The 22,584-nt window shown below is 46.3% G+C and overlaps 1 protein-coding gene across 2 annotated transcripts in view; it reads left to right on the top strand.

Annotated features, from left to right (window-relative positions):
- Positions 1-21,681, top strand: part of CFAP52 (cilia and flagella associated protein 52) — a 36,383-nt gene extending 14,702 nt beyond the window's left edge. For both annotated transcript variants that reach the window (XM_004760170.3, XM_045083377.1), the window contains 8 exons: positions 1,092-1,192; positions 3,969-4,139; positions 10,217-10,365; positions 13,051-13,196; positions 15,691-15,842; positions 17,085-17,187; positions 20,271-20,382; positions 21,231-21,681. In XM_004760170.3, coding sequence (XP_004760227.1) covers positions 1,092-1,192; positions 3,969-4,139; positions 10,217-10,365; positions 13,051-13,196; positions 15,691-15,842; positions 17,085-17,187; positions 20,271-20,382; positions 21,231-21,406 — 1,110 coding nt within the window. In that variant the 3' untranslated portion in view covers positions 21,407-21,681. The remainder of the gene's footprint in view (positions 1-1,091; positions 1,193-3,968; positions 4,140-10,216; positions 10,366-13,050; positions 13,197-15,690; positions 15,843-17,084; positions 17,188-20,270; positions 20,383-21,230) is intronic.
- Positions 21,682-22,584: the final 903 nt, after the last annotated feature.

Consider the following 22,584-nt stretch of genomic DNA (forward strand, 5'->3'; position numbering starts at 1 on the left):
TTCCCATACAAAGAGCCCAGCGGTCTCAAGTGTTCCTCACCCTTCGGGTACTTAAGTGACCTTGAGGGTAGCACTAAGTCCTAACCATTTAGGCATTTGGGGCTGATGGTAAATTCCACAAAGCGGTATCCATTCCAAGATGCCTCTTATACACATGGAAAGAAAACAATTCTTGTGGGATGAAGGGACAGGAGGTATCATTGAAGACATTTGCTTAGAATATTCTGTGATCTTGGGCAGTTACCCGTTTTGAAACTCTACTTAATGGTCGCTCTGTGGTTAGAAGGGTAAAAGGATGGGAGTGGTTTCGAAAGGACCTGGTAGGCATACAGTGCTAACATGAAGACACAGGTGCTGATGGGCACGAAACTAATATGAAAAACAGTGCACAGGACCCCGGGATCATGACCTGAGCCCAAGGCAAGATGCTTAACTGACTGAGCCAATTAACTGTATTATTCTTGAAAGCTTTGAGATGAAATATTGGCCACATATGTTTTAAAATTAGAACTTCAAAAATAAAATAAAATAAAATTCATAATGGGTGCTATAAAATGACCATCGTATCTCCCCAAACTTGGAAGATGGCTTTGAACTTAACTGCGTCTATTATTGGCAAGATTACGTCCCACATGCTTCAGTTCAGAAACTAGAGTCTCCGAACAATAAGGGCTCTTTGTGCTTTCCTGGGATGTCAACTATGATCTCTTTGTAGTATAAGAATTATGTTCTGGCGCAAGCAGGAGGCACTGAGGAAGTAACGTTGCCCATGCCTCTATCTTCGTCTCTAACTTCATGGGAGCTGATAGGAAATGTTAATTTCGAACACAGTCACAACTGGCAAATGGTTTTACATGGAGGAGGTTTGATGAAGCGTGCTGGCGCCTTGTAGGACCAGGGGGCAACTTCTGGCACGTGAGCTCCTTGCTGGCACCGAGCCCTGGTGTTCAGCCTCAGGGTTCCTCCCAGGCAGTGCCTTCCTGCATTTCGTCCAGGCATGGCCATGCCCTGTGCCCTGGCATCTGCTCGCCCACTGATTCTTAACAATGAAACCATTTGGCCTTTCTCTCAATGTTGTTCCTCCCCCTTAGGGAGTCTCTGCCATCAAGTGCCTGAAGATGGGGGGTCTGTTGGTGGGTTCTGGAGCCGGATTGCTGGTCTTCTGTAGAAGCCCCAGCTACAAACCCATCAAGTAAGTTCCAGACTCCATGGGGTCTGGAGTGGGGGGAGCAGGGGAGACCCACCAGGAGGTCTGCCTAAGGCTGGTGATGATACAATGTTGCCAAACTGACACTTGATAAAAGAATTTCATCTTACCATCCAGATGAGTGGTTGGAATCACAACAGCTGATTTCCCTGCCAGTGGAAAGACAATAGCTTGTGTTGAATCAGGCCAGAGTCAGGCCAGAGTAGTCCACGATTACCCCAGGGGACCTTGCCCTTCTACTAAATGTACCAGTTATTATTCTGTTAATACTTGGAGGAAATAAGGTGCTGCTTATAAGATACCCAGCAAATAACCTCACATTCCAGCCTTTCAAAATGTGTTTATTCAGTGGAATTTATTAAGCAATGGGTCCCTGTTCTGGCTCAGGCACTCTGCTGGTAGTGAATTCATTTAAATACAAGTTTTAGTAGAAATAGCCAGCACTCCCCAGCTACTTCCATGTACCATGTACTTTTCGTGGACTATCCATCGAATCAGTTGAAACGAAATGACATAAAACTTTACCCATTGTCATTAACGCGTATTTATTGAGTACCTCTGGCCAAACCAACGTGCCAGGTGCTATACGAAAAAATAAAATGAGATGCCATCTTTGTCCTCCCAGAGCGGACAGTCCAGTTTGGGGATAAGGTAATATACATGTGAAATAGTCCTTGTAATACAAGATAATACATAAACACAAATCCCATGATCCAGAGTGCCATGGCTATTATAGAGATCAGAGAAGGGGGTGGCCCCACTGGGGCAGTGGGGTTGGGATAGATGCGTCCCAGAAGAGCAGAGGTGGAGGTTGAGGTCACCTTCAACCTAGCCAGACACCCCCTAGACATGTTCCTTATGGCCCCCCTAGCTCAAGGGGAGCCAGGGGTGCTGGCGTGTAGCGTGTCGAAAAAGCATCAGCCGTCTTCATTCAAACACATCTGGGCTATGCATGCACCGCGTACCGGATTGTGTCCTAGGGGCCCTTGGGAGACAGCCACAGCTAAAGCAAACAGAAACAGAGGGAGAACTCCCTGCCCCTCATGGAGCTGACATTCCAGCAGGAGGAAAGACCGTCAATAATAAACCAGTAGTTATACCCTCTTAGAGGGTGACAGGAGACAAATGGAGTTGCAGGGACATGAAGGGGGGTTGGGGTTTGAAAGGGGACAGGAGAGAGGTCGCAATTTCAAATTCTGGGTTCCGGATAGGTCTTGCAAATGCATCTGGACCAGTTCTATGTTTGTGTGGAGGGGAGGAAGACCAAGAGGTGATGTACATGAGCGGTGTTGGTCGGGCTCCAGATATATGGAGGGACTATAAACAATTAACCCCTTCATGTGTGAACGCCTCATTCCGGACACACAGATGTTCCCACTGTGATGAGGATGATGAATGCAAAGCCGTTATCACAGGGTTTGCTCTGTGCCTGTCCCCACCGTAACCCTGTGGGATAGCGTAGCCTCCTGTGGTTGCAGTGGTTCCTGCCTTCTTAGGTTTTCGTGGGCTGAGAAAGCAGCTCTCATGCGGAGTCAAGAAGTAGTAGGATGAAGCAGACCCCTGGGGTTCAGGGACCCCTGGCCTCACCCCTGTAGCCCTGGGTTCCACCTTGTCTTATAGGGAGCCCAGATGTCCACAGCCAGTATTTCTGTCGGCAACTCTCTGGGTCCTCGTGGGCATTATCTCTGATCCTTGCTGCGACCCTGCCAAGGAGAAATTATTTTGTGCCTGAGCGAAGTGGGGCCGGGAGATTTCCGGTAATCTATCCAGGTTCAGGGAGCTCTAGTTAGTCAGTGAAGAAGCCGGGACGGAACTCAATCCTTTCTCCATTAACCGTTCTGCGTCCCAACAACAAATAGATCTTTGTAAAATACTGCCTTTCCCACGCTTATCCCTTGCACAAGCATCTCCACTGCGTTCTTACTGTCTAAACTAAATTAGTTGCAGAGCAAGGTTGGGTTTTTAAGATGCGTTCATTTATATTACTCTTTTTTTTTTTTTTTTTAAGTTCATACTCGTTAGATGTTTGGGAAGCAGAGGGATTTGAAATGTGGATAGAGAGAAGAGAGCCACTATTAACATCTTGTTATTTCCTCGTTTTGTGTTCTTCGATTACATTTCAAAACGGTTGTACTTCCTTTGGGTACAAAATTTTATTTTCTGGTTTATTTTTACTTAAGGCAAACGTCATAAACATTTCCAATATTAGTATCTTTTTAAAAACTACTGTGCTAAAATATGCAGAAGCTTTTAAATGTGGTTTTACTGGTGAGGCAAATACCTTAAGAAGTTGCCTGCTGTCCCATAGATGATTTAACTGCTGCCTTTCAACTGGATATTTAGCTTGCTTCCAACCTTCAACTCTTTTCACTAAGGTTATAACCTTTGACATAAAGGTTTCCCCTCCCCATTGTAGGATTATCTTCTACAAATGGAATTAATAAAGTATTTAATTGCCATGATCATTTGTGCCCATTGCTTTCCTGGAATGTTCCCTCTGTCCAGATCCTGCCTGTGTCCCACAACCCATTTTAGACTCTCTCCCCCTGAGGAACCCTCCCAGCCCCCCACTACTGTAAACTGTGCTGGCCTCTCCCTCTGCTGACCATGGGCCCCCAGTATTGTGAGTCACTCCTGCCTTTCCAGTCGTGTCCCCTCCCTGAGGGCATGTCCCCAGGTCCTACACCTGATTTCTATCCTCTGTAACAGTCCTTCTCACTGACTGAACGAATCTACTTCACCTTCTTGCTTCTCCATAAAGGAAAATCCAGTTACAAGGTGGCATCACATCAATCACACCTCGAGGGGAAGGACACCAGTTTTTTGTGGGAACAGAAGAATCACACATTTACCGCGTCAACTTCACGGATTTCAAAGAGACTCTCATCACAACCTGTCACTTCGAAGCTATCCAGGACATTGTCTTTCCATTGTAAGTACAAGAGCAAAGTCTTTTGGCTCCTGAAATCAGTGAAAACATGGAGGTCTGATGCAGTGTGCCAAGAAATTTAATTGTATCTTATTCGTGCATTTCAACATGTATTAATACGATTATGATCTTCCATCCTTAAATTTCTCAATTATAGTCAGTTGTCTTAATAACAATTATCATCTAATATTAATTATAATAATTAGAAATATAACACTGGTGCTTTATTATTATTTAACAACTATTATTAACAATAATTATGTCTGTTGCCTTCACCCTGTGGCTACATTAATTTTCACAGTTCAAATCTGGGCTTCTTTAGAACGTTGGCTTTTCTTTCTTTCTTTTTTTTTTTTTTTCAGATATATGCATATTTTACTTTTATCAACTCTAAATATGTACCTATCTAGAAGGTTGGCTTTTCTAATAAGGCCATCATGGAAACTTTTCTGTTTTCCCAGGGCTGTCTGGTGAAAGCTTGTTAGTGCCCTTTTCCAAACTTCTTTCAAGTCATTCATTCATGCCTTTCGGGTCTTCCAGACTTGGCGCACTTAATGGCGGTGGACACAAGAGGTCTTCTGGACCTCTCAGTAGTCTTCTGGATTTCTTGGTAAATCCCATCTGAGACAAGTGAACCAACCAACCACCAACAGTTTCGATATCAAAAAAGTCTAGTTTTCCATTACTTGCTCCTGAAACACATTTTGTCTCTGGTGACGTTCATCCCAGGAAGCTGACCAGATGGTTTTGGCTCTGACCTTCCTCAGTATGTAGCTTGAATTTACAGAACTCAGGGTCATTGGTTTATGGGTAGTAAGACTCGCTTTGAAAACTGGATGCTTACGATCATGAGATGGACTTTGAAGTTGGCAATTAGCTTCTTCCAAGTGTTTTGTTTATTTTAAGTAAGCGCCATGCCCAGCATGGAGCCCAGTGTGGGGCTGGAACTCACAACCCTGAGGTCAAGACCTGAGCTGAGATTAAGAGTTGGATGCTTAACCGACTGCACTACCTAGGCACCCCAACAATTAGGTTCTTTTAAATGTTTCTAATGGTGAAAATGGCCAGTGCTTCCCACCAGGGGGATCCTTTTTGGAAACTGTTTGGTTCTTTTCTTTCCATCTTAACTTTTTTCCTCTCTTTCTAAGGAGTTCGGTAGAATCAATCTGTAAAATTATTTGGCCTTGGGGCCTTTTATAAGAGAAGATTTTTAATTATCTTTTCAAATCCTTATAGTTATTGACCTATTCAGGATTTGTAACTCCTCTTTTTTCCCCCTCCTCCTTTTTCTTTTTCTTGAAAACCAGCTTTATGGAAATAGAATTTACATACCATAAAGTTTACCCACGGAGTGTGTGCGACTCAGTGTGGGTCTTTTTGCATATTTACAGAGCTGTGTGACCAACACCATAATCTAACTCTAGAAGATTTCATCATCCCAATAAAAAACCTATTAAGAGGCACTAACCATTCCCGCTTTGCGCTCTCCTCCTCTCTCCCCGCCAAGCTGTGGAGAAAACTGAGCTGAGAGGAAGAAGGCACGGTACATGAGCATCATGTACAAGACTGTCTTTTTCCTTTCCTTGTGGATTCGACTGTATTAATGTGTATGGTTTTCAGTTGCCAAGGCATTGATCTGCAGGGAAGAAGTGTGTATGGACCAAGGCAGCCTCTGTGATAGTCTGTGGGCCGGTTTGTCAATTGCATGAGCCAATGTACATTTCAGAGACAATCGCTGTAGCAAAAGATACCATGTCTCTTTCCAACCTATAGGTATTGTTTAGTTTAAAGTAAGTCTCCGTCTTTTCATAGAATTTAGTCAATTCGTACTTACATCTATCTAATAAGTTTATAGATTTTTTTAAAGATTACTTATTTGATAGAGAGACAGATCACAAGGAGGCAGAGAGGCAGGCAGAGAGAGAGGGAGGGAAGCAGGCTCTCTGCGATCCCACTTGGGGACTCGATCCCGGGACCCTGGGATCATGACCTGAGCTGAAGGCAGAGGCTTTAACCCACTGAGCCACCCTGGCACTCCTAGATTATTTTCTACTTAACATGTTACCTTTCTTGTGTGTTTTCTTTTTTTGTCTTTCATTGTGTTGCAATCGTCTTTTTTGGTCCTGCCTTCCCCTGCCCTACTTCACAGGACTTGTTAACTAGTCATTGTATTTTCATTCACTTAGTGATCAGCCTTGATTTTTTTTAATATGCACGTTTAAACATATTTTTCTGCCAAAGACTAGGGTTCACCAACATTTATATCATGTTTTCCAAAGAAGCAAGAGTCTCAAGGTATTTTATTTCCCTCTTTATCTTCCTCTCACCATCTCGCATGCTAACATTGTTTAGAATTTATAGAATTAAGTTTATGAATTGAATATAGAATTACATAGTTATTGTCTTTTGCAAATAATCACCTTTAGATTTTTATTTTTTTACCTTTAAATTTTTAAAGATTTATATATTTCAGAGAGAGAGAGAATGAGAATAGGGGAAGGGGCAGAGATAGAGGGAGAGAATCTCAAGCAGTCTCCCTGCTGAGCACAGAGTCCAGTGTGGGGCTGGATCCCAGGACCCTGATATCATGACCTGGGCCATGATCAAGAATCAGCCACCCAACTGACTGAGCCACCCAGAGCTCCTAGTCCACTTACTCTTAATGTAAGTTGTGATATAGCGGTATCAAATCCTCCATTTTGTTATTTGTTTTCTTTTGTCTCATCTGTTCTTTGTTTTATTCTTTCCTACCACCTTTTGCTTTAATCAAAAACATTTGATTAGCCCTCCATTTTAGTTGCTCTGTTGGCTCTCTACCTCTATATCTTTCTTTCCATTGATTTCTTTAGTGGTTGCTCTGAGGATGACCATACGCATTTTTAACATGTCACAGCCTGCAGAGAGTTGACATAGAATGACTTCAGGTAAAATGCAATCTGGGAACTTTGCAACAGTGTATTTCTCTTCCCTTCATTCTTAGTGCTGTTGTTTTCATATATACCTATTAACGTTATAAACCCATGAATTCAAAATCATAATTTTTGTTTTAAATAGTCATAAACTTAAAGTCATGAATATATATGTTATAATTACTTATAATATATCATGAAGATATGTCTTCTAGTTCTTTGTTGCTATTACCTGTGACTTCATGGTATCATCGTTTCCTTTAATGCTCTGAATACATTTTAAATTAGTTGCTTTTAAGTCTTTGCTAATCCAACACCTCGATCTACTTGGAGTCCGTTTCTTTTGACTGCCTTTTTCCCAAAATCATATTTTCCTATTTCTTTGCATGTCTGCTTACGTTTTTGTTGAAATTTCAGCGTGATAGCTAATACACTGTAGTAATTCTGACTTATGTGGTGTTCTCTGAGGATTATTGGCCTGGACTCAAACCGCAGATTTTGTCTTTCTCCCAGAATGCAGCAGCTGACATTCTCATGGCTTCCCACTGCTCCTTTTTTAATACTCAATACTCCTGTGGGCTTGCGGAATTTAGCATTCACTAAATGCAGAATTGAATCTCATCCTCTCTGTGGTTTCCTTGCTCCTAGGGATTACCCCCTAATTTCCAGGTGTTCTTGTGACCTCAGGCCCTGGCTTCTGATATTTTAAGCCTGTAAGGTCCAGCTCTCTGCCCCCCAAGCTGAACACAGTTGGTGAATGTATTCAGTTAAAAAGGCAAAAAAACCCTCTCAGGTTGATCCCATGTAACTCTGTCTTCAAAAATAGACTGCTTAAAAAAAAAAATCAATAGAATTTTTAAAAAAGAAAAGCAGAGTTCCTCTCTGGTCTCTGTTTCTCCTTCCTTTTGGGTTTTCTCCCATGCATGTAGAAGGGAGCTGTCAGATGGAAATTTGGGCAGTGTTTCTAATCTTTTTTTTTTTTTAAGATTTTATTTATTTATTTGGCAGGCAGAGAGGCAGGCAGAAGGAGAGGGGGGGAAGCAGACTCCCTGCTGAGCAGAGAGCCCGATGCGGGTTCAAACCCAGGACCCTGGGATCATGACCTGAGCTGAAGGCAGAGGCTTAACCCACTGAGCCACCCAGGCACCCCAAGTGTTTCTAATCTTAATTTAGATTTTACTCTGATGGATCTCTCACTGCCAGGATTTCCCCTTTGAATTTTCCAACCCTCAGCTCTGATCTCTGCACACCATCAGCCAGTAAGACTGTGGTTTTTCCACCACCTTCTTCTGTGGCCACCGGAGCTGGGAGAGTGGGGGACACCCTCAGATTAGCCAGTGATGCGATCATGACCCATAACCCTTTCTGGCTGCATTTTTACAAGAGCAAACGCTTCTTGACTTCTGTGGACTTTTAAATGTTTTCGGCATCTTCGGGATTTTAGGTTCTTGCTGTCATTAAGGCCATCCAGTGTTTTTAACTGTTGCCTGTGGGAAAGTCTGTGTGACCGTGTCACTGCTCCAACATTACAAGAAGTACTCCTTCCTTGTGATTTTGGTATTTTGTGTTTCTCTCTAGGTTTGTCTCCTCGCAGATTCTATCTGGCTGATTTCTCTTTGTCCTCAACGTTTCTGGTCTATTTGATGATGACCTGTCCTGCTTCCCTGTATCTACCTCTGCATTGTCTACCTCTATCCCCATCTCTGTATCTGTCTCTTCGTTTCTGGGCTTTTCGAGGGGAGGCACGTAGGCCTACGGCGCCATCTTGATCCAGTCAGTTTGGATTTTTTTCTGGAACTTCACCTTTCAGATCCAAAACTAGGGAAAATATGCTCCATGAAAAGCTCAGGTCTGGACTAGATTCCTGATGAAGGAGCCTGTCTATCCAGGGTAAGGGAAGTTTGAGAAGTTCTCTAGGTGCCCTCATTCCACAGTATTTGCTTTTCATGAGGAGTCCACATGCCTCTTTAAGAATTCACTGTCCCCACAGAAGAGGCCCCTCCCATAGAAAACCTCTCTTATTTTAAATAACCGTTGTCTTCTAAGGTTGGCTTGATTTGATCAAATAGAAAGCGTATTGTCACCTCAGCCATCCCTTCCAGGATGCACTCTTTCTAAGGAACTAGTCCAGCATTAGAATTTTCTTTGAGCCCCAAATTAAATATAGGGAAAAGATCCACTTATTTTTCTATTCATTCCAAAGCAAGTAGGTTTTAAAACATGAGAGAGGGAACTCTCTTTTCCTAAATATGCTTTGGAGGAAATACAGACATTTCTTGAGAAGCACTTAAACCTAAAAGTTAACCTCCATAGAGACTCTAAAGCTATAAATTCATAGTTGTAAATCAGATGACTTTATTGTATCCCAGTAGTACTCCTTTTTCTTATTCAAACTGGAATAACCTGTAATTTTTGACGTAATAGTGTTTTACACTCTAATTACGAGTTGTCCTTTAAAAAAAGTGGGGGGCGCCAGGGTGACTCTGTCAGTTAAGTGTATGACTTTGGCTCAGATCATGATCCTGGGGTCCTGGGGTCAGGTCCTGCATCAGGCTTCATACTCAGCAGGGAGTCTGCCCCTCCCCCCACTCATGCAAGCTCTTTCTCTCTCTCAAATAAATAAATAAAATCTTTTTTTTTTTTTTTTTTTTTTTTTTTTTTTTTTTTTTTTTTTAAAGAAAGGACAGGCCAATTACTCTGGCTTCACTTCCTTGTCCAGAATCTCATATTTTCTCACAACCAACCAAAGTACTGCTCTAGCTTATCCGCAGACACGAATTCTAGCCCCTGTGTCATTTTTCCCTTTGAAATTATATGATTACTCTATGGGACATGTGAGGTTTAGCTTCTCTTCATATCCATATTCCACAGCTGTGTTTTGACCCCAGGCTACCAGGCCATTTAAAAACTTTGACATTTTTCCTCTTGAGCAACTTTGTCCCAGTTCATCCTCCAGGCAAAGGGCTACAGACGATGGTCTACGGATGTCTATGGATGGTCTACTTGTGGGCATTGAATGCCATTTTACACAAGGGTTCTGTGAGCCCGTGGGGCCCGGAGATCCGGGTGCCCAGCGGGCATCCTTCCCCGGATCCTCGCTCGCTCCATCTGAGAGCCGAGCGTGTACCTTGTATGGCTGCTCTCTTCATTCTCGCGGTGGCTCCTTCGCAGCGGCACTGCCGAGCTGTTTGCCACCTGTGCCAAGAAGGACATCAGGGTGTGGCACACGCTGTCCAACCGGGAGCTGCTGCGCATCACCGTGCCCAACATGACCTGCCACGGCATCGATTTCATGCGGGACGGCAAGAGCATCATCTCGGGTAACGTTGACATTCTTGGGCGTTGGCGCGGGCTCCGGCTGTGGCTTTGGACCTTGCTCTCCTTCCTCGTGGGTCTCTTCGTGTGCACACCCCAGGGCAGCCTCCTGCTGCCCCCTACCTCGCTTCTGATCCCGCCTCCCTGTGGAGTCCCCTTCCAGCCTGGAGACTTTCTGAGCTCAGAATGAACAAAGACAATTCCGCTCCCCCCAACGTTGCTGCACAGAGTGTGTCACTTTCTCTCTGGAAGGAGAATTTATAGCAATTTGATTTATAGCAATTTGATTACCAGACGGATTTGGGGGGGTTGGTGAGTACGGGGCGCCCGTGTTAGAAACCCTTCCATTGTTGGAGAGAGAAAAACCTGACTTCAACTATGTTATGCCCCAAAGGGAACCGCTTTTAACTCCATTGATCCTCTTGTGCCAAAATATTTTAACATAAATTACAGACTCCAGTATATTCCACCTCCAAATACTTCAGGGTATATCCCTAAAAACAATGTTTTCCTATGAAACTAAAATTTTATTATTTTTTTAAAGATTTCCACATATTCATTTAACAGAGAGATCACAAGTAGGCAGAGAGGCAGGCAGAGAGATGGGGGGAAGCAGGCTCCCTGCTCAGCAGAGAGCCTGATGTGGGGCTCGATCCCAGGACCCCGAGATCATGACCCGAGCCAGAGGCAGAGGCTTTAACCCACTGAGCCACCCAGGTGCCCCGAAACTATAATTTCTTAATATCATCTTATGTTCAACTCATACGCAAATTTGTCCAGTGGTGAAAAAGGAAATTCACTTGTTCACATCACTCAGGAAACAGTTAAGTGGATCTTTTTTCCCTTTTTAAGATTTTATTTATTTGAGAGAGCGTGCACACACAAGTATGGGTTGGGGGAGGGGCAGAGGCAGAGGGAGAAGCAGACGCCTTGCTGATCAGGGGGCCCAATGCGGGGCTTGATCCCAGGACCCCGGGATCACAACCTGAGCCAAAGGCAGATGCTTATGCCATTGAGCCACCCAGACCCTCAAGTGTATCTTTAAGTGCAGCCATTGAAATGGTGATGTCAGGAGCCCATATTGCCCCCTCTTTTCCTGGCTATGTTTCCTCCCCGTTGGCTTCTCCCTTGGGAGAACACACAGCAGACACAAGGAGCTCTTGGCTTCCAGCATTTGCCTCTGATGGCCCTCACATCAGGACATTTTCCATCATCTTCACCCTTGTCCTAGCCACCACCATCCCCTAGATTCTTCTAGTACCTTCTTACCAGGGCTCCCTGCCTCTGTTTTCACTCACCAGCCCTCTCCCCTAGTTTGTTCTCAACACAGAAGCTAGGGATCTCTTAAGGTATGAGTCCAATCATGCCTTTTCCAGGGTTCGTGACTCTAATTCCCTGCAGTTGCCCCAAAGTCCCTCCATGACCTTTCCCCTCCACACACACCTTCTTACCTCTGATTTTGTCTCTTACCACTCATCCCCTGTGGCCATGCTTGCTCTTTTGCTGTTCCTCAAGCACATGATACATGGGCCTTTGCTCTGGCTGCTCAGTCTGCCTGGATTCATCTGTCCCCAGGCAGCCCCATGTCCCACTTGGTTCACCCCCGCACTCCCTCAGATCTTTGATGAAATGCAGGATCTTCCATGAACATCTTCTTGAAAATTGTCCAAGTCAAGAGGTGACACTAAAGCCGATAAGAAAGAGCCAGCCCCCATGAAGACCTGGGGGAAGAGCATTCAAGGCAGAGGGAATAGCAGGGGCAAAGGTCCTGGGGTGGAAAATGGCTTGGTGTATTGTAGGAATAGAAAGATGCCAGTGTGTCTGGAGCTTAGTGAGTAGAGTTGGGGTAAAGGCTGAGGGAGAATGGTAGTAGATGAAGGTGAAGAGCTAGCTAGGGAGCAGAGAGTAGTTACCACGGAGAGTAGTCACCATGGGGGAAAAGGAGTTGGATTTTCTTCGTTAGTGAGAATGACTTTTGAATCTTGGTTTTTTTTTACTTTTTTTTTTTTTTTTAGATTTTATTTATTTATTTGACAGACAGAGATCACAAGTAGGCAGGCAGAGAGGAGGAAGCAGGCTCCCTGCTGAGCAGAGAGCACGGTGCGGGGCTCGATCCCAGGACCCTGGGATCATGACCTGAGCCGAAGGCAGGGGCTTTAACCCTCTGAGCCACCCAAGCGCCCCCCTTTTGAATCTTCTTGATTGAGGGGGTGACATGATTGTAGATGCACCCAGGCCCCCACATAGGTAATTGATTGAGGGAAGCAAGAGTCAGGCCAGAGAGGAAGCCGTTACGATCATCCAGGAGAGAGGTGCTTGTGGCTTGGATGAGTGTGGGCCCAGTCGAAGGATTGGAAAGTGGCTAGATTTGAGATGTTTTTTAACTGTAGAGTTGGGGCTCGCTGATGGGTTAGACTCGGGTTGGGTTTGGTGGGGCCGGGTAGATGGAATAGAGAGGAATCAGGGATGACTGTGAAGTTCTTGGACCTAGATGGTTGATGGCAACCTTTTTTGGAGAGTTAGGGGAAGGAGGGATAGGATTCCTGGCAGCTGTGGGGGGCTGGCCTCTCTCCTCCATCACCACCACGGCTTCCTGGTCCTGATACCTTTATGACTGAAGAGCGCCAGGGTCTGCCCAGAGAGTGGGAGCGTACTGATCCTACCTGCCTTTTGTTCCCCTTCTGTGCCAGCGTGGGACGACGGTCGAATCCGAGCCTTTGCCCCAGAGACGGGCCGGCTGATCTATGTCATTAACAACGCCCACAGGATCGGAGTGACAGCCATCGCTACTACCAGTGACTGTAAACGGGTCATCAGCGGCGGCGGGGAAGGGGAGGTACCATTCTTGAAGGTGGAATCTTTTTCTAGAAACCTCAGTTTAGAGCAACTACCTTATGGAAAGCCACTGGCTTGATTTTTTTTAAACTTTACCCGGAGTCAGGCAGGACCAACGTAAGATTTTGAAGAAACCCTAAAATACATCATAAAGTAATGTTCTAATAATGGAGACACACATCTAGGTATGTTTATTCATGAACGAACATGTAAGATACAGACACGAAAGCATTCTATATGGAATCGCGCTGTGATTCCAAGTTAGTGTTTTGCCAGAATTTTGGAATTGCTTGTTCTTTTTTTCCCTCCAAAGACTAGAGTTATATAGTTGTCTTCATCGTATCTTTTAAAGAAGATGTTATTTTTAGAGTGAATTCTTTCATCTACCCAGATGTTCGACTGTGATTTTAAAGTCGTTACACTTGACCTTCCCTTCGTCCTTTGGAGGAGCCTGAAACCTCTTCCGTTCACACGTTTTTCTCAGCCTCCCCCTCCCCACTCCCCAGCTTTCTCTGCCTCCACCCCCCATCCCAGCCTTCCCTTCTCCGGAAAGGACATTTTCTTTTCCTTTCTATTCCTCCTGCTGTTGGAGGAATAACTTAACAGGGAGAAAAAAGATCCAGCATCTCGATGTGGCCGCTAGCAGAGTTTGGACCCATGGCTGAGCATTTGGGCTCCAGACTCCTACTGCCGGGGCACAAAGTCCACTTCCGCCACTTCCCAGCTGTGTGACCCGGGGCACGTGCTTTAACCTCTCTGTGCCTCCCTTTCCTGTGCAAAAAGGGAAGATAACAACGGACACTCCCAGTTCACGAGATATTTTGCACTGCTTGGTACCAAGTCTTCAAAATCGGCTGAGCCCACGTGGCGAGTCACGTGACCGGTGTTCCAGAGACACGTCCAGCCCTGGACCCAGCCCTGCTCTCTGCCCACCGCCCCCTCAAGGGTTTGGACCCCTGCTTTCACTCTGCGGCTGCGCTGGTGCCGACCCCCGCAGCATCCTTGGTTGCTCCCTCACCCTTTCGGGGCGTCCACCTTGCTCATGCCCAAACATGGCTTGGACCAGATCATCTGCTTCTGGGGGATGACAACTGCGGGAGGAAATCCTATATTATGAATGCATTCATTGCCCTTGGCAATCTTTTCAGAACACCCCATCATTCCTTCCTCCCATTCCCCACGCAGCTGCTACAGACAGACCTTCCTTCCAAAAGGCATAATCTTCAAGGTCTTTGCTAAGTGCTGGAGACCAGGGGCTGCCGGTCAGCAGGTGTGCACGGGTATGAATTCAGCACTTCCCGAAATACTCAAGCACTTCCATTTTCATTGGTAAATGGCCTCGCCTGAGTTGCAAGGACCCCAGTACCACCATCTCATCCCCTTCCCCCCACAAACACACCTCAAACCCCCGCAATCTCACCGCGAAAGGGCTAGTAACGCCCAGAACATCCAAAGTTCCAGGCCTGGGGGCCCACACCATAGGAGTTAGAAAATTTTAGAAAATTTGAAAATCTTGCTGAAGGCTGGATGTACGCCTCTGCATATATAGTGGCTTAAACAAGATTAGAGAATTGTTATGGACACAGCTCATCGGGGATAATTTGGTGGTTCCTCCTCTTCCTACTAAGGAAATGGCTTAGAATGGTTTTCTTACTTTGTTTACGGCCGCTTTCCCCTTTTGGGTACAAATAAGTTAGTCTGTTATCACTTACCCTACTATTCTTGTATTCTTGTATTGTCTTCTGTTTCTCATGCTAGACAATCTCATCTTCTTTTCCACAAGTCTGACATACTCAGTGTAAGAAAGGGGAAGTGTCTGACCACATTATTATGTTTTCTGGTACAGTCACGACAGAACGTTTATCTTTTATACGACATACGATGACTTTCCTTTTATGCCCTTTTATTGCAGTGAAAGCATCCTACTGACTGTTTTGAAATTTCGTGGGTAGGACCCATGACCTATGATATGACTTTCACTTCAGGATAGCAGGCGGGTGTGGGGGGGGGAGTGGTCGGAAAATATTTGCTGCAGAAAGTGGGTCTTGGCTTTGATGAGGCTGGGAACCTTCGATTGGAAATGATTAAAGCCCAGCAGCTGGTGTGATGCTTAAATACAGCTCTGGGTCCCCAAGAGCCTTCCCGATGGCCTCGGAAGCCCCAGAGCAACGCTCGGCAGAACTGAGCAGACACACTATTCCTCTTGGTTTCGCAGCAGGCATGTGGTACCCTTCTCAGCCTGAAAAGCGCACGTAGGTCTGGGATCGTTGGTAGCATTTTCCTGGCTCCACAGAAGAATTTTCTTGTTCTGCGGCTTAGCGTTCCCACCCTACTCGGCTGAGATTAGAACAGGGAGTTTAAAATAACAAGCACGGCGGAGCTGAAAAAGCTCCTAGATATACATATACATGTGTGTGTGTGTGTGTGTGTATTTTTTGGTAATCCCTTCCAAAGCCCCCAGCTTGTGTTGAGAGCCTCTGCTTGGTGGCTTTCAGGTGAGGGTCTGGCAGATCGGCTGTCAGACCCAGAAGCTGGAGGAGGCCCTGAAGGAGCACAAATCCTCCGTGTCCTGCATCCGGGTGAAGAACAACAACGAGGAATGTGTCACGGCCAGCACGGACGGGACCTGCATCATCTGGGACCTCGTGTAGGTACCCGTCCATGATAGGGAGCGTCCTCTCATGCTGGAAGCTTGTCACAACCCCTGGACAGCGCCTGACTCCCAGCTAACTAGACCAAAGCACGTGAACTTTATTGTTGGTTTCATATAGCAATTTTTTTTTTTTTTTTTTTTTTTTACTATAAGCACTTTAGCTATGTGTTTTCATTTGGAATTACACCCTATTCCCCTAACCCTCTCCTTGCCCAGCCCCTCTCTACCGCTCCAAGGGTGACTTGCCTTTGTGCCTAACTGCATTAGAGAGACTCGAATAAGACCAGAGGCAGGAGAAAAGAGATCTACATCTAGAAAACGGATCTAGGTATTGCCAAAGAATACGGAGCATTCTAGATTGCAGAGAAGAGAATGGGAATTAAGGCAAGGGCAGAACACTTTTTATTCAATGCATTAAAAAAAAAAACCCAAACCAAAGAAAATCCTCCCCGGGCTGGTCCTGTGTGTCTCTCACTTTGACCTGCCTATGAAGCACCTAGAGATCTTGCCAATGTGTAGATTTTTACTGAATAGATCCAGAGGGCTGCCTGAGAGCCCGCATTCCAAGCCAGATCCTGAGAGATGCCCCTGGTTCAAAGACTGCACTTGTCGGAGGTCGTAGCCTCCCCTGGAACTCCCTTTTGGGATGACCACACGTGTCCAAGTGGTGTGGGGGGGTGGGGGGGGAGGGAGAAGCCATCCGTACCAGTTTTTTAGCGTCCTATCTGCTGCAATGGTTTTTGGACTATGGTGCCCCTGGGAACGATCTGGGCTGCTGATGAAAAGCGCCCGAGTGTGGGCCTCATCCCAACCTGCTCTGGAATATCCCTTGGAGGCAAAGCTTGGGAATATCCCTTTTTAAGAAGCTGTCCCCCATACTTCACCACTTGGGTGGGAGGAATCTTTCCTTCAACTCGGTGGCCTCAAGAATTCGGTGGCATGCGAAGGCAGCAGGGTGACTCTGAATTCAGCCTCTCCTATTTCATGCTTCCTGGGACTCCAAAATTCCCCTGGGGTTCTGTGCTCTGTCTTTGGAAAAGGCACCCCCCCCCCACCCTGGGTCGTTGGGCTATCCCACAGGTGCCCTGGGAGGATCCCAAAGTGGAGGGTCAGGGTCGCTAGAAGTCTGTCTGGGTAAGCACACCAATGCAACACAAACTTGTACCAGATCCCATCTGAGCAGTAAACACATCTTAGAGGGGAAGGGAAGTCACAGCTTCTGGGTCTCATTTTCAGACGTCTCCGGAGGAATCAGATGATCCTGGCGAATACTTTATTCCAGTGTGTTTGTTACCATCCCGAAGAGTTCCAGATCATCACCAGTGGGACCGACAGGAAGGTAAGCACTCCCTAGCAGGAGTCAGGATCCTTCCAGAAGAAGCTGCCATGTGCTGCGGCCGCAGGAGTGGCCTCTGGACTGGAGCCCCACACTGTCAGAGCCCAGTTTTGCTGATAGTAGCTGCTTAGAAGTACTGGTTTTCATGATTAGGGCATTTCTGAGGCTAGAACCCAGTTGCGCAGCCCGGAGGTCCCTTTGATGACTTTCAATCAAGTTCTTATCTTGTGTCCCTCCTACTTTATCAGCATCGTACTAAAATCTCGATAGCTGGAGAGTCCCTGTCCTTGGGTGAAGATTGGTCCCTCGTTGGGTGGGTGGGGGGAACCCTGCCTCTTGGAGCAAAGGAAAGGCTTCAGGAGAGAGGCACAAGGAAGAGCAAGGACGCTAGGGGGTCATCTACCCTCCTGGCCACGTCAGACCAGCCCGGTGTCTGTCTCATTACCTGAGCAACCAATGAATGGAATTGGAGTCCTCTAACCCAGACTTGGAGATCACTGAAGAAGAGAGCTTGTGCATTTGTCTTTCCACAAGTCACAGAAAAAGTTGAGTTCAAAGTATAAAAATATTGTAGGAAAAATACTAGAGGGACCTCTCTATGCTCCCCCAACACTAAAGATAGAATCCAGGGATGGGGGGTGCTCTTTAGGGGGCTCAGTTAAACATCTGCCTTTGGCTCGGGTCATGATGTCAGCGTCCTGGGGTCGAGTCCCATATCGGGCTCCCTGCTCCCTCTCTTCCTGCTCCTTCTCCCTGCTCGTGCTTGTGCTCTCTCTCAAATAAATAAATAAAATCTTAAAAAAAAAAAAAAAGAATCTAGGAATGGGGCTTTTCCCTGCTTAAGCTTCCCAGGTGACTGGGGACTACTGTCCAAAGATACTTTTTGTCATAAAACCCCCAGAAATGCCCCCAGGTGTGGGCCAGGGTTTGCCTGACACAGACAGCCTGTTTGGGGGGGCCCAGAGTTCTGCCTCACTCTAGTGTCTGTAAGGTTGGCCTTGCTAGTTCCTTTGTGTCTTGCCCACCCAACCTGGCTTACGTCTGCCCATCCCCAAGCCCGTTTCACTTCCGGTTCCTCTGGGAACAGGGTTGGGGGCAGTGAGGGCGCAGAAAGGATATTAGGAAGTTTGCTGTGAAGTCACCGTAAGCGCTATTAGAACATGGTATATAAAGCTTCTAGATTTGTGTCCCATTTCCCTTATGCCAGGGAATGGAATGGTCTTTGAGTTTATGAGACTTGAAACAGTCTCCTGCCCTCATCTGGCAATTGTCACCAGAATACTCAAAGCATAAATCATGAGTCAATGCAACGACCCGAAGGGCTGGGGACATGATGGCGTTCTTGCTGTCAGGATGCTGGTCAACCTTGCATTGTTACCGTAGGCGGGAGGGGACGGATGGGATGGGCACTTGGAAATGAACCCGTCCATGAACTGTGGGTTAACAGGAGGTCAAGACGACGTCAGATGGTGACACGGATAAAAGGAAGTAGAACAGGTTACACGATCCAGCTTTAGCTAGGATGATTGGCGAAGGTCTCCTCAAGGAGGTGACACTTGAGCTGAGAACTGAGTGGCAGAGGACCTCACCATGCTTAGGTCTCAGGGAAGACCATCGGCAGAGGATACGCCTGAGGGAAAGCCAAGACACCGTCAGGCTGCCCCGAAGAGGGTCACTATGACTTTGGCCAAGAGACCAGGCAGTCAGCTACCCGAGAAGCGAGGATTTGGGCATGCATCTTTATTCCCTTACGCTTTTCCTATGAAAACAACTCTTTGTGGTTTATTTTTATTTTTATTTTTTTATTTGTCAGAGAGAGTGAGCACAGGCAGACAGAATGGCAGGCAGAGGTAGAGGGAGAAGCGGGCTCCCTGCTGAGCAAGGAGTCCGATGTGGGACTCGATCCCAGGATGCTGGGATCATGACCTGAGCCGAAGGCAGCTGCTTAATCAACTGAGCCATCCAGGCATCCCGAAAACAACTCTTTGTTAAAGTGATCAAGCATCACTGGAAATTAATAAATTAGCTAAAAGAAAAAAATTGTTTTTAAAACAGCATTTCTAGCTCGATTCAGAGGAATATGGTTTCCCGACATAATGACCTGAACAGCACATGTCTAACACCATGAGATATGAAATGCCTGCCCAAGCTCACACTCGTGAGTCCTGGTCAAGTGCTTTGCTTGGAAAGAGATCTTCTCCGAGTGCCTGGGTGGCTCAGTTGGTTAAGCGTCTCCCTTCAGCTCCGCTCATGATCTCAGGGTCCTGGGATCGAGCGAGCCCCACGGGTGCTGCTCTTTCTCCCTCTGCCTCCCCATCCCTCTGCTTGTGCTCTCTCTCTGTCAAATAAGTAAATAAAATCTGGGGGGAAAAAAAAGAAAAGAACATTTTTTGAATAGGTTGTTCATTTACACGGTTCAAAGTTCAAGAAGTATAAAAGCAGTATATTGAGAGAAAAATCTCCCTCCCTCTAGCAACCCCCACTCTACCCCCCCCACCCCCGCCGCTCCCCATCCCTAACCTAGGAGGGGCCATATTATCAATTTGCCTCTAGACCTCACGCTGGCGGGGGGGTGGTTTCACTGCTTTAAGGCAGAACAGAACCTTGGAAATAGGGCGCGGTGGGGAAGAGCTCGCAGTCAGTGGTAGGGACCAGATCCGGCAGAACTCTCTGGGCCGGTCACTCCCCCAGCAGCTGGAGGGGGGACACTTCCCTTCCACCAGGCCCTCCCCTGAGAGCTGAACCGGGAACGTGGACGCTGTGGCTGTTTCCTCCTTCGTTTACAGCTTGCCTCAGACTCCCGAGCGCTTCGTCTCACCCAAAGAGCTTTCTGTCACAATCCGGGCTCACTGGCACAGTCTCCTTCTCTCTAAATAGAACGAGAATGTAAAAACCAACGCCAAAAATACGAAAATGCCTTTCTCCACCCCCTGCCTGAGCCTATTTATAATTCCAGCCCATCTCTCCTCCCGGGGTGTATTTTTGCCACTTTCTATATAAAGTAGAACCATCTTCTGCTAGCGTGTGCGCGTGCGCATGCTTCCACGGGGCCGAACCAAGCCCGACGCTGCTTTTCTGAATTCCAGATTGCTTACTGGGAAGTCTTTGATGGGTCGGTCATCAGAGAGTTGGAAGGTTCCTTGTCTGGGTCGGTCAATGGAATGGATATCACCCAGGAAGGAGTGCACTTCGTCACGGGTGAGTCCTGGGGTGGGAAAAGGCAGCCCCCAGCCCTGCTTATTTAAATGGGAACCTAGAACCCCCCAGAAGGTGGGAGGCAACAGGAAGTGAGGACACAAGTGTCAACAGGCCCCCGTGGTGCAGAGTCAGGCCCCAGCATTACAGGCGGTGTGGCTGGAAAAGAAAGTGGCAGAAGTCACACTTCCGTGGGAGGAAACTTCTGTCCATGAGCCTTGGGGGCACACAGAAAAGCTAAGCCCTACATTGCTTCCCTTTTTTGGTGGTGGCAATCGATGCAGAAATGGGCCTTTAAATGGTCTGGGTTATCTGGCATGCCTTGCACCGTTATTTCCTCCAGAAGTCTTAAAAATCAGAATTTCCAGGAGGTGGGCATCGACCATACAACTCGCCTTCTGGAACATCATTGACCATCATTTCCTGCCAGACCCTGATTCTTCAGGACATTAACGGATAAATGCTCCGAATGAATTAAAGTTTCACAAACACATCTCCTTTCAACATGATAGAAAACTACGCAGGGTGTGACCCCAACCGCACATACAGGTGCTTACATAGACCTGTATACTTGTACCGAAAAGACCAGAAGGAGCGAAACCAAAGGCCCTCTCAGTGGTTATTTCTGGGCGGTGGGCTAAAAGGGGATATCACCTCTTTGTGTTTCTTTCCCCACAATTTACTACAACAGACCTAGGTTTTTATAACCAAGGAAAAGAGTTCCTATGCAGATTTTCTTCCTTTATCTGGGAACGTGGAGGACGTGTTGAAAATTAGCCACTTGCTTGGAATCAGGACTGTTCTTCCCTAACCTGGGGGAGAAATTACATACACCTGCTGGTCTTTTTCAGGTGGAAATGATCATCTGGTCAAAGTGTGGGATTATAATGAGGGTGAAGTGACTCACGTTGGGGTGGGACACAGCGGCAACATCACCGGCATCCGGATAAGTCCAGGAAATCAGTACATCATTAGCGTGAGTGCTGACGGAGCGATTTTGAGATGGAAGTGCCCGTTTTCCTCCTGAGGCCGCAGAGACTTCTGGGACTGCAGCACTGCCTACGGCTCTGTTGAAAGTTGACCTTAGATAACTCTTAACACTGGTTTGGGTTTCCTCACGTCCGTGATTCTGTTCTTGAGTCAAAATATTTTTATCGTGAAATTTCTCCTTTTCTTTGTAGGATGCATTTTTACCTTCTTAGATTGTATATTAAAATGGGAATGTGTTCAAGAATAAGTTGTCCAGACTGTAATTAAAAGGTTTTTTTTTTATTATTATGAATAAATTCCCAGTTGCTGGTTTCCTGTCTTAATCTCTGCTTTACGACAGTAAAACCCTCGGTCTTTCTGCACCATTTGTCCACACACAGCACTGCTGCTGTTCTCTAAAAATAAGGTCTGCTTACCTTCCTAACCAGCCTTTCATCCTTCAAGCTGCAATGGGGCAAGACTTGGTTTGAGTCCAGATCATGGGTAGGATATTAGGATTGCCTTTCTTCCTTCCAACTCTCTGAACCTCAGTTTGGCCTTTTGTGAAGCGAGAATACCAGCTTAAAATGTTATTTTGAGAATTAAGTGAAATAATGAGTTAAAGCGTTGGCAGAACTCCTGATGGAGTAGAGTGAATTTTGGTACCTTCTCAAAGAAACCGTGCATTCTTGGGGATCCCGGGTTAACCATCAAAGGTGAAATTTCACAGATGCTTTTCTGGACGAGGGAAGGCAAGGGGTTGGCCTTTGTATACTGATCATCCAAACATTTTTTTTTCCCCCAGAGAGGAAAAATCATGGCATTTCAAGAAACACTTCAAGTCTCCAAATCACAGTACACTTTTTTTGTTGTAGGCCTGTTTTTTAAATTCTTTAACTAATGCTCCCCCCTCCCCCCGCTTTGTTTTGCATCAGGTCATCTACTGGGACCCTATTTGACACATCAAGGCAGATATTTTAATAAATGATCACCTATCAAATAAGTAACATTTCAGGGCGTTGATGTAATAATGCGTCCCGCTGATGTCTTTCTGAGCCAGAAAATGATGAGAAATTCGTCTGCAAGACTTTGCCTGATTAATTATAAACCTGACAGTTACAGGGTCAAGTGAGCAGAGGCCCCCAGGGTCACCCAGGAAACCAAGGGAGGGGCAAGGCCAAGCCAGTTCCGATTGGGCACCAATTCAGCGAGGGGACCGCACAGGAGGCGCGCCTG

Source organism: Mustela putorius, unplaced genomic scaffold (genome assembly GCF_011764305.1).
Source record: "Mustela putorius furo isolate JIRA1106 unplaced genomic scaffold, ASM1176430v1.1 tig00000695_pilon_pilon_pilon, whole genome shotgun sequence".
NCBI classification, from domain to species: domain Eukaryota; kingdom Metazoa; phylum Chordata; class Mammalia; order Carnivora; family Mustelidae; genus Mustela; species Mustela putorius.